This window comes from Pygocentrus nattereri, chromosome 21 (genome assembly GCF_015220715.1).
Source record: "Pygocentrus nattereri isolate fPygNat1 chromosome 21, fPygNat1.pri, whole genome shotgun sequence".
Lineage (NCBI taxonomy): Eukaryota > Metazoa > Chordata > Actinopteri > Characiformes > Serrasalmidae > Pygocentrus > Pygocentrus nattereri.
This window is the reverse complement of record NC_051231.1, coordinates 31,375,594-31,392,374: the sequence shown is the minus strand read 5'-3', so window position 1 is coordinate 31,392,374 and position 16,781 is coordinate 31,375,594. Positions and strand designations below refer to the sequence as shown.

At 40.4% G+C, this 16,781-nt stretch overlaps 1 protein-coding gene across 4 annotated transcripts in view; it reads left to right on the top strand.

Moving 5' to 3' along the window:
* Positions 1-16,781, top strand: part of mst1rb (macrophage stimulating 1 receptor b) — a 48,262-nt gene that overhangs the window by 13,085 nt on the left and 18,396 nt on the right. For all 4 annotated transcript variants that reach the window (XM_017719392.2, XM_017719390.2, XM_017719391.2 and 1 more), the window contains 7 exons: positions 9,019-9,195; positions 12,077-12,199; positions 12,491-12,661; positions 14,968-15,128; positions 15,486-15,624; positions 15,793-15,929; positions 16,316-16,495. In XM_017719392.2, coding sequence (XP_017574881.1) covers positions 9,019-9,195; positions 12,077-12,199; positions 12,491-12,661; positions 14,968-15,128; positions 15,486-15,624; positions 15,793-15,929; positions 16,316-16,495 — 1,088 coding nt within the window. The remainder of the gene's footprint in view (positions 1-9,018; positions 9,196-12,076; positions 12,200-12,490; positions 12,662-14,967; positions 15,129-15,485; positions 15,625-15,792; positions 15,930-16,315; positions 16,496-16,781) is intronic.

The window sequence follows — 16,781 nt, the reverse complement described above, 5'->3', positions numbered from 1 at the left end:
GAAGTCAGAGTAATAGTTTACGTGCTCAGAGAAATCTGATTACTGAGCTAAAATCCAGCCTCTTTATCGGATTTCTTAATCAGATTTTTAGATCAGAGTATGCTGTTTACATGACTGTTTGAATAATCGGGTAACTGTAGAAATCCGATTATGATTGGGTTATTGAGTGCATGTAAACTCATTGTAGGTAAATAATGTCAATATGCCAGTTATAATGAACTGTGCTGCCTGTCGCTGCATAAAACGATAGAAACAGTTGGTTAAATCAGGAGTTAAGACACCTCTGGGTTTGTTAGTTATGATCTTTCTGTGACACTGTTTGCATATGTGAAGTTAATGGAAAAGATTATGAACTATGTTCTGTAACAGTCCTTACTGAATTTGTCATGGTGGCTAACCAGACGAGATTTCAGACTTAAGAAGTGTCTTTAATGCGGCCCCAGATTTCTTGATAGTTTGTGTTTCATTGACAGAAGCCTCAGTTTGCATGTTCTGTATCAGTAGGAAACCAGTAGTAACGTACCAAACTACCGGCAGATATCTTTCTTCTGTTGTAAAGTGGCTTATCATTATTCAATACGCAGCTTCTAAATCTCAGGCAGTAGCCAAGCCTTAAGTATTACGGTGTTAACATTGTGTACCCGTGTAGTAACGTTTACAACATGCTACGCTCCAGCCTACCAGAGTTCAAAGGTGCAGTATTACTGGAAAGCAGGACGTTATACAGATGACCGTGCCATTTCTCCAAGTTCTTTTTTCTAATTGTTTGTTATTGACATAATTTGATGCAAATATATAGAGATTTTTTCCATGTCGTTGTGGAAATGGTTTTGATCACCATTTACTTCCAGTGTTTTCTAGCATCATTATCATTAATTATTCATTTAAGATGAACATCATGTTGATTTGGTATTTTTTGGCCAAATTATTCCTTTAAAATTCACACAAAAAGGTGAATTTCAGTTTACAAATTAAGCCTAGGGCTGTTAGGCATGCAGAGCTTTCATATGCAGATCTGTGTTTTTTCATAGTTTAAAACACTGCACTGTATTCTAGTATTTAGACACTCCTTAAAGCATCTTAGCAAAGACAGAATCCCTTTTTACAGCCTAGCCTAGTCCTGAACTAGGACTGAGTGGTGTTTGTAACGATGATTCAGCTCATGAAATGCTCTGTTGATTAGCGAGATGGTTGAATTAAATATGCCTGTGCTTCATAGGCTGGTTTTGTTGCGTTAGCCTAATAGATAATAGGTGCAAGCCTTTTTATCTTTTCCTGAGAAAGAGTGTTTACAGAATGTACCAATCGCATAACAAAGCACCTGAGAACTCCTGGCTTTGTGTGGTTTGGATTGTGTATGACAGTATAAACAGAAAATGAGTTCTGCATCACATGAGATGACAGAGTTGGTAGGTCTTTGGTTTCAAGTCTAAAATTTTCATTGATTAAAACTGGCTCTTGATTCATTGGCAGAGACTCATGATATGATATGATAATAATGCATTTTTAAAATTCTTACGAATCTCTCTTACAGTGAGAAACAGAGCCTGATGGACACACCCATTATACTTTTGTGCAACATAGTTTTTATGTACTATTGCATTATGTAATGTACTGTTTTGCCACATTGAAAGGCAGTTTGTAATTTGTTCTTTGAACCATTTGCCCTTTCTAAATGTTTACATATTTAATCAGCTCAGTTAATGGGTAGGTTACTTCGATATCGCTGCTGTCAGAACAAAACCGTTTTTGACATAAATAGAAAAAAACCTGTTGCCCTTTACACTGTGTGTAAATTTCATGATGAATGGGCCATAAGAAACGGCCCAGAATTATCTGGAAAAAAATCTTGTTCCATCAGTCAAAAGCCCTGTTTTCTGTGTAGATCATTTTAACGTCATTATGCCAGTTATAGTGAACTAGGCTGCCTGTTACTGCATAAAACAACAGAAACAGATGGTTAAATCAGCAGTTACGACACCTCTGGCTTTGTTAGGTGGAAAAAATTTGGTTCCATTAACTTACATTAAAAGTAAAGTATGTTTTTTCCTTCTCTTGTATAGTTACCATTTTGGAGATACAAGGTTTTGTCCGACAGCACTGAAACACTTAAGTCGAATGCCCTTGAGAGCACCTCTTTGAGCTGGAAAGTTTCAGTTTCCTTGAAAAGTAATGTCCAGAGTTTGTGAGGTCAGTTTTACGCTGAGGTGTAAGCTGGGTGAAATTGCCAAGACACTCTCTGAGCATGTGGAAAGAAGGAGTTTGTGGAAAAACAATGTTATCATTATGCAGAGCAGTTCTACAGGAATAGCGTCTGTTGGCTCGTGGCCAGGCTGGGTGCTTTTGTTGGGTCTGTTAATGACAGCAAACCAACAGACACTTTAGGTCAGCATATTTGCATATTTGTACATTTTGTTACATCAAATGTGACACAGTCTGCTTGATCTGTTGTGGTTATGTAGGTAATGAACCAAGCAGCCAACAGAAACTTTAGTGATTTGGGACAAAGATGATTAACCCTATAAAACTGTCTCACCAGAAACTGCCTTTGCCTCCTTTAACTAAAGAAAATCTGTCAACTGGGAAGTTGGTGAACATGCATGCCCATGTTGGTCGCAGTAAAATGGATCACTATGAAAAAGGCGCTCCAAGCTGCCGGTATTGTTGGATGCATTGCGATACTTCTGAAGACATTGACATGATGCCTAATGTATGAAGCCTGTGACTTAGAGAACAGGTTGGAAGTGACAGTAATGGTAAAAATAAAGTAAAAAAAGGACATAAGGGCAAATTGTCTTGAAATTGTTGTGATTGTTCATACACACCAACCAGGCATAACATTCTGACCACCTCCTTGTTTCTACGCTCACTGTCCATCTTATCAGCTCCACTTACTGTATAGCTGCACTTTGTAGTTCTACAGTTACAGACTGTAGTCCATCTGTTTCTCTGATACCCTGTTACCCTGTTCTTCAGTGGTCAGGACCCCCATGGACCCTCACAGAACAGGTACTATTCTCAGCACTGCAGTGACACTGATCTGGTGGTGGTGTGTTAGTGTGTGTTGTGCTGGTGCGAGTGGATCAGACACAGCAGAGCTGCTGGAGGTTTTAAACACCGTGTCCACTCACTGTCCACTCTATTGGACACTCCTACCTTTACCTTGTAGATGTAAAGTCAGAGACGACAGCTCATCTGCTGCTGCACAGTTTGTGTTGGTCATCCTCTAGTCCTTCATCATGGGGCACAGGACGCTGTTAGCTGGATATTTTTGGTTGGTGGACTATTCTCAGTCCAGCAGTGACACTGAGGTGTTTTAAAACTCCAGCAGCAGTGCTGTGTCTGATCCACTCACACCAGCGCAACATACCACCACCACGTTAGTGTTACTGCAGTGCTGAGAATGATCCACCATCCAAATAGTACCTGCTCTGTGAAGGTCCATGGGGGTCCTGACCACTGAAGAACAGGGTAAAAGGGGGCTAACAAAGTATCAGAGAAACAGATGGACTACAGTCTGTAACTGTAGAACTACAAAGTGCAGCTATACAGTAAGTGGAGCTGATAAGATGGGCAATGAGTGTGGAAACAAGGAGGTGGTCATGATGTTTATGCCTGATCTGTGTATTTATAGTCTGACTAGAAACAGTTTAGAGCAGTCTCTATGTATTCCTCTGCAAATGGTCAGATCTGTTTTTATGAGGATTCATACAGCCACCTGCGTCATAAGTTCAGTCGTGGGTCTTCTGGTCACGTGAACCCAATGTGCCACTGAACCACATGGGATGTTTTTTCCTGACCAGACATACAATCATACCATCCTGCCAAATACGCCTCCCTGCTGAACTGTTCTGCAGTGCGCTGGATGACATCACTGTAATTTTCCACAGGGGATAGTGACAGTGCAGTTTCCTTCACTCGGCTGAGGTGCTTTGACAGGCCTCAAACGCCTGGAAACAGATTCTTAAGTAAAATTCTTGCCTAGTGAATGAGTCTGTTTTAACAAGGCAGGATACATACCATGATATTCACTTTTTCTGAGGTTTAATTAGTTCTAACAGACAAAAACCACCAGAAAGTCTAGATTATGGTTACAGTGAGTACAGTGGCGTTCACGAAATGTTTCACACACTGCGCTCCACTAAATGTAATCACACAGCGCTAAATATACTCTCTTTGTAATGAAACATGCATTTGTTTAGTGTACTTAGTCTAGTGTAAGTAGTGATGGTATCCACAGTACTTCTAGTCAGTGATAGAAGCAACTTGTTTTATGTAAAACAGAACAGGCTGAACCAAAATATGGTCAATAATGGCAAAATATTGTGTTTGAGACTGTAGTCACAAATGTTTTGGGGGCAAATAGGGTCTTCATGCCTTTAAGAATCGCAAAGGTGCCCAAAGAAGTCTGTTGAGAAAACTACCTTTAGCTTCCTGCTTTATCCACCCCGTGGCTCCTTCAATTCTCCTTATTTTATGTTGTTTCATTTCAGTACACGAAAATTTAAAAGCTGCAAATAAATGCCGCCATGTTTTTGAGCTTCACTGTGCTTCAGTGTGAATTTGCTGCAGTGACTGGGTATCACCTCAGAGCAGCTATCCCTGACCTAGGCTTTTTACAGTAAAAGTGTTTTATGACCGGGAAACAGGATCAGAGAAAGTGCTATCACATATACCCAACAACATGCTTCATATACCCAGCAGTATACCCAACACCATGCTTCATATACCCAACAGTATATCCAACAACATGCTTCATATACCCAACAGTATACCCAACAACATGCTTCATATACCCAGCAGTATACCCAACAACATGCTTCATATACCCAACAGTATACCCAATAACATGCTTCATATACCCAACAGTATATCCAACAACATGCTTCATATACCCAGCAGTATACCCAACACCATGCTTCATATACCCAACATTATACTCAACAACATGCTTCATATACCCAGCAGTATACCCAACACCATGCTTCATATACCCAGCAGTATACTCAACAACATGCTTCATATACCCAGCAGTATACCCAACAACATGCTTCATATACCCAGCAGTATACCCAACACCATGCTTCATATACCCAACAGTATACCCAACACCATGCTTCATATACCCAGCAGTATACCCAACAACATGCTTCATATACCCAGCAGTATACCCAACAACATGCTTTATATACCCAACAGTATACCCAACAACATGCTTCATATACCCAGCAGTATACCCAACAACATGCTTCATATACCCAGCAGTATACTCAACAACATGCTTCATATACCCAGCAGTATACCCAACAACATGCTTCATATACCCAGCAGTATACCCAACACCATGCTTCATATACCCAACAGTATACCCAATAACATGCTTCATATACCCAACAGTATATCCAACAACATGCTTCATATACCCAGCAGTATACCCAACACCATGCTTCATATACCCAACAGTATACTCAACAACATGCTTCATATACCCAGCAGTATACCCAACACCATGCTTCATATACCCAGCAGTATACCCAACACCATGCTTCATATACCCAGCAGTATACCCAACAACATGCTTCATATACCCAACAGTATACCCAACAACATGCTTCATATACCCAGCAGTATACCCAACAACATGCTTCATATACCCAACAGTATACCCAATAACATGCTTCATATACCCAGCAGTATACCCAACACCATGCTTCATATACCCAGCAGTATACCCAACAACATGCTTCATATACCCAACAGTATACCCAACAACATGCTTCATATACCCAGCAGTATACCCAACAACATGCTTCATATACCCAACAGTATACCCAATAACATGCTTCATATACCCAGCAGTATACCCAACACCATGCTTCATATACCCAGCAGTATACCCAACAACATGCTTCATATACCCAACAGTATACCCAACAACATGCTTCATATACCCAACAGTATACCCAACAACATGCTTCATATACCCAACAGTATACCCAATAACATGCTTCATATACCCAGCAGTATACCCAACAACATGCTTCATATACCCAGCAGTATACCCAGCAACATGCTTCATATACCCAACAATATACCCAGCAACATGCTTCATATACCCAACAATATACCCAACAACATGCTTCATATACCCAACAGTATACCCAATAACATGCTTCATATACCCAACAGTATATCCAACAACATGCTTCATATACCCAGCAGTATACCCAACACCATGCTTCATATACCCAACAGTATACTCAACAACATGCTTCATATACCCAGCAGTATACCCAACAACATGCTTCATATACCCAACAGTATACCCAACAACATGCTTCATATACCCAGCAGTATACCCAACAACATGCTTCATATACCCAACAGTATACCCAACAACATGCTTCATATACCCAGCAGTATACCCAACAACATGCTTCATATACCCAACAGTATACCCAACAACATGCTTCATATACCCAGCAGTATACCCAACAACATGCTTCATATACCCAGCAGTATACCCAACAACATGCTTCATATACCCAACAGTATACCCAACAACATGCTTCATATACCCAGCAGTATACCCAACAACATGCTTCATATACCCAGCAGTATACCCAACAACATGCTTCATATACCCAACAGTATACCCAACACCATGCTTCATATACCCAGCAGTATACTCAACAACATGCTTCATATACCCAACAGTATACCCAACACCATGCTTCATATACCCAGCAGTATACCCAACAACATGCTTCATATACCCAGCAGTATACCCAATAACATGCTTCATATACCCAACAGTATACCCAACACCATGCTTCATATACCCAGCAGTATACCCAACAACATGCTTCATATACCCAGCAGTATACCCAACACCATGCTTCATATACCCAGCAGTATACCCAATAACATGCTTCATATACCCAGCAGTATACCCAACAACATGCTTCATATACCCAGCAGTATACCCAACACCATGCTTCATATACCCAACAGTATACCCAACAACATGCTTCATATACCCAGCAGTATACCCAACAACATGCTTCATATACCCAGCAGTATACCCAACAACATGCTTCATATACCCAGCAGTATACCCAACAACATGCTTCATATACCCAGCAGTATACCCAACAGCATGCTTCATATACCCAGCAGTATACCCAACAGCATGCTTCATATACCCAGCAGTATACTCAACAACATGCTTCATATACCCAGCAGTATACCCAACAACATGCTTCATATACCCAGCAGTATACCCAACAACATGCTTCATATACCCAACAGTATACCCAACAACATGCTTCATATACCCAACAGTATACCCAACAACATGCTTCATATACCCAACAGTATACCCAACAACATGCTTCATATACCCAACAGTATACCCAACACCATGCTTCATATACCCAGCAGTATACCCAACAACATGCTTGATCAGTTTTTACCTTTTTACATTTTTCCAGCTATGAAAAACTGATAGAGCTGCTAAGAGTAATATGAAACACAGTGAATGTGTCTTTAGCTTGGAACTAATATAACCGCTATTAGTATTGTCATAGAAGATAAAATAAAGGCAACTTAGAAAGGTTTTTTCATTAAACCCGGCATTAAATAAATGAACAGCTGGTGCAAGCTTATGAAGGTGAGAAGATCAGTTTAAAATCGAATTTAACGGCACCAGAACAGCTTTAGCAGCACACAGCTTTCCCAGCATCAACAAGGACAACATTTAATAACAAACATGTAGAGGTACACGCTCAGTATCTAGATGTTTCAACAGCATTTAAGTGCTGTTGATTCACAGTGATCACACATCACTGAAAAACTCTCAAAGTCTTCAATACTTTGGTTAAAAAAAACTGTCAAATATCAGGATTGATATAAAAGTCCTGTTATATTAGAGAATCCCTGGTGTAGCGCTGCCAGCGTTATCCACGCTGTAGAAAGTTCTGTGTTGTGATTAACGCTGATTTTTCCTAGAAGCGAGAACATTCCAGAACACATTGTAGACGGAGCTTTCTAGAACATAAAGTGTATTGCTTTGGTAAAAATTACGTGTTTGTGTTCATTTATTAGTGCCTGCATGAATGTGTGTGTTTGTTGCCTTTTTCATATGTTATGTGATGTAAAATGAATATGTGAGCATGCATGAGTTCTGAAATCCAGCTAAATCTTATGTTTTCACAGCTGCCTTTAAAGAACACTTGACTGCCCACGCTTAGTTTCCAGTAATAGTCTAATGAATCAAATGCTTTAGTCTAGAGAGCCCTAAGGAATGTAATGAGCTGAAGTGTTTGTTGTTCCTTTCCATCTGGTCTTTTATTAGGATTCAAAAGTAAAGGTTGATGAAGAGTTTCACTTGCAAATAAGCATAAAAACAAACAAACAAACAAACAATAGACATTCAACCGGTAAATTTAAGGATGCATCAATGTGGCAATTGTAGTTCAAAGCTGATACCAAGTATTTTTTATGCACGTATCTCCCAAAGTCACTGTTGGTACAAAAACACAAACAAAATCCAGATGCTTTAGCACAAAAGTCCAGCGTTCTTAAACATTCTGCTCTCCGTGTACAATAAACACATCATTGAAATATGTGCTGAGTTTTAAATATATTGCTGCTGTCGGGAGAAAACCTTGTATCTCCATTTTTCAGTTTTTGGCATAATTTGAAAATGCATGTTTCCCTTTACATGTGTGTAAGTAAATTGTGTGTAAATTTCATGAAGGATGGACCAAAAGAAATGGCCAAAAATGACGTGGAAAAAAACTCTGGGTCCACTGACTTACATTAAAAGTAAACTAGGTTTTTTCCTTTTCCTGTAAACTTACCATTTCGCAGATATGAGGTTTTGTTCCGACAACAACGGTATGTTTTCTCCTTTTTTCCTGGCACTGAAAAATGAATACACTTTTTACCAGTGAAGACCAGTCAGTGACTTTTGCTCCTTACGGCACACTTTCATTCTTCTGTGTGTATAAGCAGAGCATGGAGCACAACGCCAGTTGTAGAGACCAGCCCACGCTGGTGGCCCAGCCATATTACAGAGTGGACCTCTTCAACAGGCAGATGAGGGACACACTGCTGACCTCTCTGCTGGTCACCAGGATTGAGAACAAGACTCTGGCTCACATAGGTACAGCAGACGGCAGACTGCTGCAGGTAGGGATATTCTAGAACCCACAGTCTTGACTATTTAGAACATGCCACGTTTTGAATAGAACATGAGGTACTGATTGATCCTGAGCTTGCAGTGGACAGTTAAATATTCCATCAGTTAAATATTTACTAAAAGCATGTTTTTGTGCTTTCATGAATTGTTCAGTTAAAGGCATTTGTAAATGAAGCTGTAAATCTGTATATGTTGTTCTTTCAGAGATGCGATTCGTTTTCTAGAGGAAGAATTTGTGGCACAGTGCTACCAATGGAGCAGCGTTGGTGGAGCATTCTAGAATGTGCTAGAAAAACAATTCTCAATTTAAATAAAAGAGCATATTATTGTTTGTTTATCTGTTGGCTATATCCATAACATGCCTATACATTAATCTTGTATTTCAGTTTTTCCCTGAACTCTACTTATAAGGTTTGTGTAGTTTTACGTATCAGAAATGCACTATATTTCCAAAAGTATTCGCTCATCTGGCTTCACACGCATATGAACTTGAATGACATCCCATTCTTAATACATAGGGTTGAATATGATGTCGGCCCACCCTTTGCAGCTATAACAGCTTCAACTCTTCTGGGAAGGCTTTCCACAAGGGTTAGGAGTCTGGTCAAAAATTCAACTAAACATTCTTCCAGAAGCGCAATTGTGAGGTCAGACACTGATGTTGGACGAGAAGGCCTGGCTCACAGTCTCCGCTCTAATTCATCCCATGTTCTGTAGGGTTGAGGTCAGGACTCTGTGCAGGCCAGTCAATTTGTTCCAGACCAAACTGGCTCATCCATGTCTTTATGGACCTGCTTTGTGCACTGGTGCGCAGTTGGAGCAGGAAGGGGCCGTCCCCAAACTGTTCCCACAAAGTTGGGAGCATGAAATTGTCCAAAATCTCTTGGTGCTGAAGCTTTAAGAGTTCCTTTCACTGGAACTAAGGGGCCGAGCCCAACTCCTGAAAAACAACCCCACACCATGATCCCCCCTCCACCAAACTTTACACTCGGCACAATGCAGTCAGACAAGTACAGTCTCCTGGCAACCGCCAAACCCAGACTCATCCATTGGATTTCCAGACGGAGAAGCGTGATTGGTCACTCCAGAGTTTCTAGAGTCCAGTTCCGGCGCTTTACACCACTGCATTCCACGCTTTGCATTGCGCTTGGTGATGTAAGGCTTGGATGCAGCTGCTCAGCCATGGAAACCCATTCCATGAATCTCTCTACGCTGTTCTTGAGCTGATCTGAAGGCCACAAGAAGTGTGGAGGTCTGTAGTGATTGACTCTGCAGAAAGTCGGTGACCTCTGTGCTCTATGCCCCTCAGCATCCGCTGACCCTGCTCTGTCATTTTACATGGCCGACCACTTTGTGGCTGAGTTGCTGTCGTTCCCAATCACTTCCACTTTGTTATAATCCCACTGACAGTTGACTGTGGAATATTTAGTAGTGAGGAAATTTCACGACTGGACTTGCTGCACAGGCGGCGTCCGATCACGGCACCACGCTGGAATTCACTGAGCTCCTGAGATCGACCCATTCTTTCACTAATGTCTGTAGAAGCAGTCTGCAGGCCTAGGGGCTCGGCTTTATACACCTGCGGCCATGGAAGTGACTGGAACACCTGAATTCAGTGATTGGGATGGATGAGTGAAAACTTTTGGCAGTATAGTGTATGTAAAATACGTAAGAATACATAATTAATTTTTACCTGACCATTTCCCAATTATTTTATGAGCCTTAGAAGTAAAGAGCCTGTTTTTGTTACTGTGCCTGTAAGGCTAGTATATGTAAATGAGCTCTCTTCTGATTGGCTGCCCTGTGTTGTAGCAGTGCAGTCCAGGATGAAGCACGTTTTTATCACTTCAGTGTGAGCTGGATGAGCTAAAATGCTGTCATCTGAACAGGAAGATTTATGTAAATGTGATTGTTGGTGTGACATCACAAAAACAGTCCATTCCAAACAGGCTATTTTTGCAGCTTAGTTCCCATATATGGACAGTGTGGACTGAGAAGTGAAGGGTATGATTCAGTAAAATTCAGTTTTCCATGATGTTAAAGGGTCTGGACTGTGTGTAAGGCAGTGTTACTGCTTATATACTAAGTTTTCTCTCATGCTATACAAGTAGTCTTTTGTCAGAAGTTATTGTTGAGAGGAGTCAAAGTTGTCGCTCCTAAATGTGAGGCAACAGAAAATGGAAAAATGCACTTCATTAAACTAAGAAAAAAGATTAATCTACTCCTACTTGATGATTAATCAACTACTTTAGGAAATGAAGGTCATTGTTACTAATCTGGCCAAGACATTCAAACAGTTTGACAAAACCGGGCACCACTGAGGTCCAGACAAAGTCAGGCCAGCCAGTCTTTAGTACCAGAGGAGAGGTTAATCTAAGGGTTTCACAGCCATTCTGTAAAAGTGGCAGTTAACTGTCCCTGCAATTAAAAATGAAGATAATATCTTAAAGCAAAAATAATTACTTAAAAGAAAGTTGTGCAAGAATTATTTGGCACACGATCTGACCTGCCCAGTCTCCATTCCCGTAGATTGGGACAAACTGGACAGATGAGTCAAAGCCAAGCCACCCACAACGGCCTGCGTATCTGGGAACCATTGCAAAAGAGTAGGAAGACACGTTGGGTGGTTTCCTGTTGGAGCTCGTTAAATGAATGCCTTATGTTTCTGAAGCCGTTATTTTAGACCAAAAGGCAGGATTTTGACTCAGCAATCAAAGTGCAAAATATTCCTACTTTCCACTTTCATCTCAGTATGTTTTGTTACAGCGTTTTCGAATACTTTAAATGTGAAATGAGATCAGTTCTGAAAAAGTAGCAAGTGCTAAAACTTTTGATTGGTTCTGTTTCTTTGTGTCTCTGCATTTGTTTAAGCTCGTCTTGCGGAGATCCAGTCCGATCATCTTTGCTAACTACTCTCTAGTGGAGAACCAGAGGGTTTCTGCCACCGCCGCTGTTCTTTCACCAGACCACCTGCTCTTTGTAGTGGGGGACAAGGTACTTTATTAGAATAATCTCCAAATCTCAAATAACATGATTGCAGTTGCGCCAATAGTAGAATTACGAAATCAGACAAACAGTATCTGACGATACTATATACTGTAATCTGTAAAAAAAAAAAGGGCACTTTGAAAGACATGCCTGTTTATTTGAGTGTCTGATGACTGGGCTTTTTATTTCTTTGTACGGAAATGATACAACATTATGTCAGCTTTTAGTCAGCTATGCAGAATACTGAACCCATTAATCACTGTTTGACTTGTTGCAGCATGTTTCTCTGATTGGCAGATGATTCAGGTGCCTCAGAGGGGTCCAGGGTGCCGTCACTTCCTCACGTGCTCCGCCTGCTTGACCGCACCCTCGTTCATGGCCTGCGGCTGGTGCTCCGGACACTGCAGCCGCAAATCCGAGTGTGCGGCAAACTGGGCCAAAGAATCCTGCCCACCTGTCATCACACAGGTGTGCTTGACCTACATACACACACCAGACGCTGCACTGTTTAGTTTGGATTTGAATCAGCAGCTGCAGGATCTGCAGCAACGTTTTACTGCTGCTCTTTTATTGCTGCTTACCTTAATGCATGACCTTTGTAGAAGCAGCGTATAATAAACTCAAAGGAGCAGTCTGTGACCAGTCAGACGTAAACAGAAACATTTATAATCAGATTATATAGGTAGTTTTAACAGACTATTTGCTACTCGACATGTTACCATCTAAACAAAGACTTCATAAAAGTTATAGTCTACATGAAGACTTCTTTACACTTTCCTAAATGTTGTCCATACCTGTTAAGTGCCTTCATAAAACATTTATTACTGTCAGAGCATTGGCCCTATCTTTAGGACGCCTGTGCTAGCCTTCACCCTTCTAGTGTTAGTAGCATTGTATGATTGGGTCCTAACTAGTGGGTGGAGGTTGAGACTAAATTAGGGGAAAATTGGGTAAAAAAAAAAAACATCTATTCACTGTGTATGTAATCCATGATAAAACTTCTCCTGAGAGAGGTTCAAAAGGCTGATGACCATACTTTGTTGCAGCCATAATGGTTGTATGAAAATTCAACAGTATGTCATTTTATCCTAAGATATTCTTTGTAGCAATGAGGGTTCAGCCGTAACTCTTTTCCTAACTTGTCCCAGTCGGGCAAGCGACCTGAAAGTTCATTGTTCTGAACCAAACCTCTAGTGTCCCGACTATAAATAAGCACACATAAATAATATATTTAGTTACGATTGTTTTTTTCGTAAAATAAATGTGCATTCTCACATTATACTTTCACTGAACTTATTTTCTTTTTGCTGTAAATAAGGACCTTTCATAACAGCAGTACTGTGCCGCAGCTCCTCCATAGCCACAAATGTGTTTATTGGCTTTCCATCCTTTAAGAACCTCAGCACAACCCCTTCATTCAAGGTCTCTTGTGCTGGCATCGGTAGAGGCATCAGCCAGAACGCTAAAAAAAGCTGGACGACTGGAGCTCTTTCAGATGAGATTCTCATAAAACACTGTAGATCACCATGGTAACCTAATGACTGACACATTTTTAACGAAACTGCTCCAAGTCCTACCTCTGAATTGTATTTCTACAATATTATAAATACATTTGCATTAAAGTTGTCAATAATCCTAACCATCCTAACAAGTTAGCGAATTTTGTCTTGCTTTCTCTAAGCCATATCGGTACAGCACCAAGTTCCAGTCCACTATTAATTTGAAGGTCTATTTTGTGGATAGTCAGTAATTTCCCTGCGCGTCTCACTCCGACATGACTTGTCAACAGATAATACCATTGGCTTGTTTTGACTGGATATGCAAAAATGGATAAGACATTGTTCTATTATTCACATTGTGCAAACGCCCCTGTCCACCTCAGCGTGAACTTGCCTGACCGGACAAGTTATTTTTCATGCTGCTGTCCAAACGTCGCAATTTACTTGCTGTGGGCATTTGGCCAGTCATTTTTGTTGAACTCTGGTAATAGGAGAGGTGGACGAAGTACACAAATCATGTACTTGAGTTAAAGTAGAGACCCCCAAGGTAAAATATTACTCCAGTAAAAGTAGAAGTTCCTCTCTTTAGACCTCCACTTGAGTAAAAGTATTAAAGTATTTACCTTCAAATGTACTTAAGTATAAAGTAAAAATACTAAAAGAGTAATTCTGGCTCTGATGTCCTGTTATCATTTTTATAACCAGACTGGCTTCATGAACTCATTTCAGGTGAAAGTCCTCCAGCGTCTCTCTTGGTAAACCAGTCTTTTAATAGAACGTCATTAATTAGTGACGCTGACGTCTATTAAAATGATCAGAAGCACAAAACACTGAAGGTAAACAGTTTCCATCAGGGAGAACCGAGTGGCTCTGAAATCACTTTTTACACACAAGCAAAGTTTCAGTTTCAGATTTATTTACAACTTAGTTCCAAGTTAAAGTTGAATAAAAACTGGCTTTAAACTCAGGATCACAGATGGGTTTTCCTTTACTATATTGCATCTGTATGGGTGGCAAATCCAGCCAAAAAAGAAATTAAAATGAAAACAAGAAAATTTAAATGCAAAGCGTATGTAAAATGAAAAAGCTAAAGCTTTCGCCGTTGCTGTCCACCACTGGGTAATAGTAAAAACGTGTAAACGGTGAATAGCAAGCACATTATTTTAATGGGTCCTAACATCCTTCATTAACCAGCAGTGAGCACCAACCTCAAAAGTGAAAAGTCTACTTTGAAGATGCAAATTATGCTTGACTGTTTATGTGTGTTGTACATAGTTCTTCCCAACAACAGCGCCCTTTGATGGTCAGACAGAGTTGACTCTATGTGGGTGGGAGTTCCAGTCACCCCAGAGGCCGGCCATCAGCACCAGGACCCATGAGGTGAAGCTCGGAGAGACGGCTTGCGTGGTCCAACCGGCCAAGAGCAACAGTACGCTGTAAGAACCACCAGCAGGAGTTCAGTTGTTTACTGTTTTATTATTATGCAGTCGGCTGAGATTCATTTCCATATATGGAGTCTTTGACATACTAGACACTTACGTTAAACTGCATGTTTTATTATAAAGAGAGCAAAATTAGTCCAGTTTAAGTGGAACTGGTGCAACACAACATGCTGTACATTGAATAAAAATCATTCACAAGTTCACAAGTTTTGATAGTATTGTTTTTAATGTAGCACCGTGGGCTGTTCCAACTGATCCAATGTCTGAAAAAATAGATATTGTGAAATATGTATCGTGAAAATTTCTTGAAGTATCATGATATTAGATTTTTGCCATATCGCCCACCTCTAGGCTGACGTGTAAGATTCGCTCTGCAGCGTCTGAGCCGCTGTTTCGGCCGGTTAACCTCACAGCAAGGGTTCATGAGGGTCGAGTGGAGGGCCCGTACTCCATTGAGGGAAAAGCTGAGATGCCTGGTTTCACTTTTGTGGTAATTTATTTCACAGTTATATGTCTACTGTAACACCCATAGTGGAGCTGAATTTTGGGGAAAATCTGATTTTATGACCAATATTGTGATTGCAATTTAAATGCAATTCCGGCACTTTTAACAGAATTTTTTTGTGTTTACATTTTGCTTTGATTGTGTGTTTCTCAGCTGCCAAACATCACTGAGGTGCAGCCGGATTATGGGCCAGTGAACGGAGGAACTCTGATCACCGTCACTGGACCCTACCTGCACTCAGGGAGGAACCGCAAGGTCACTCTGGATGGAGAAAGCTGTCAAATCCATCAGTGGGTGTTTTTGTGTATTACATTTTTTGCATAAACATATTGTGACCAATCTGAAACAATATTGATATTAGAATATTCCACTGCATGAAAACTGATCATATTCAATAAAGTATGAGTTCATTTTTGGCTAAAATAAATTTCCCAGGCTGTTGTGGAGTACTGTTTTTATTGTCTGTATTCCACTAATATGTGCGTTGTTCCTCTGATCACTTCTTTTTCCAGTGTAAATTGTAGCAAATGATAAGATTTAGATTTAAGATGCAAATTATAATTGCAGTCATAATCAGATTGTTGTGAGATTTGTAACTATATTACCCCAAATTCACCGTCGTATCTCTCCTGCACGTGCTCATGTATGTGAGCATATTCTGTCCTCTCTCCGGCAGTGTATCGGTAATTCGGGGGAACTTGTCCTCCATCGTATGTTTGTCCCAGCCGGTCACTGAAGTGAAGGATGTGGTGCTGCAGGTCTATGTCGATAAGTCCCGCGTTGTCACCACCAGAGTGTTTCGCTACAAGGAAACTCCGGAAATCCTCTCTGTCCTGCCCGACTGCAGCTTCGACAGGTATGACTCTTTTGAGGTGTTATATTAAAGCCTGTATCGTAGAAAAAAAATTATTTTGTTTTTGTTTTAATAAAAATGTTTAATGAAGTACACTTTTTGAAATTCACAACAACAGCCCATTTTGAATTAATTGTTGTTGTGATGTCACAAACATGAATACATGTCTATATCAGCCACTTTAATATTTCATGATTCTTTTAAATACAGGACCTAGTACCTGTACCATGAACCAATATTAGAGATTTAGCGAGTTTAGAGATTTGTCATTTTGATTGGTGTCAAGTTT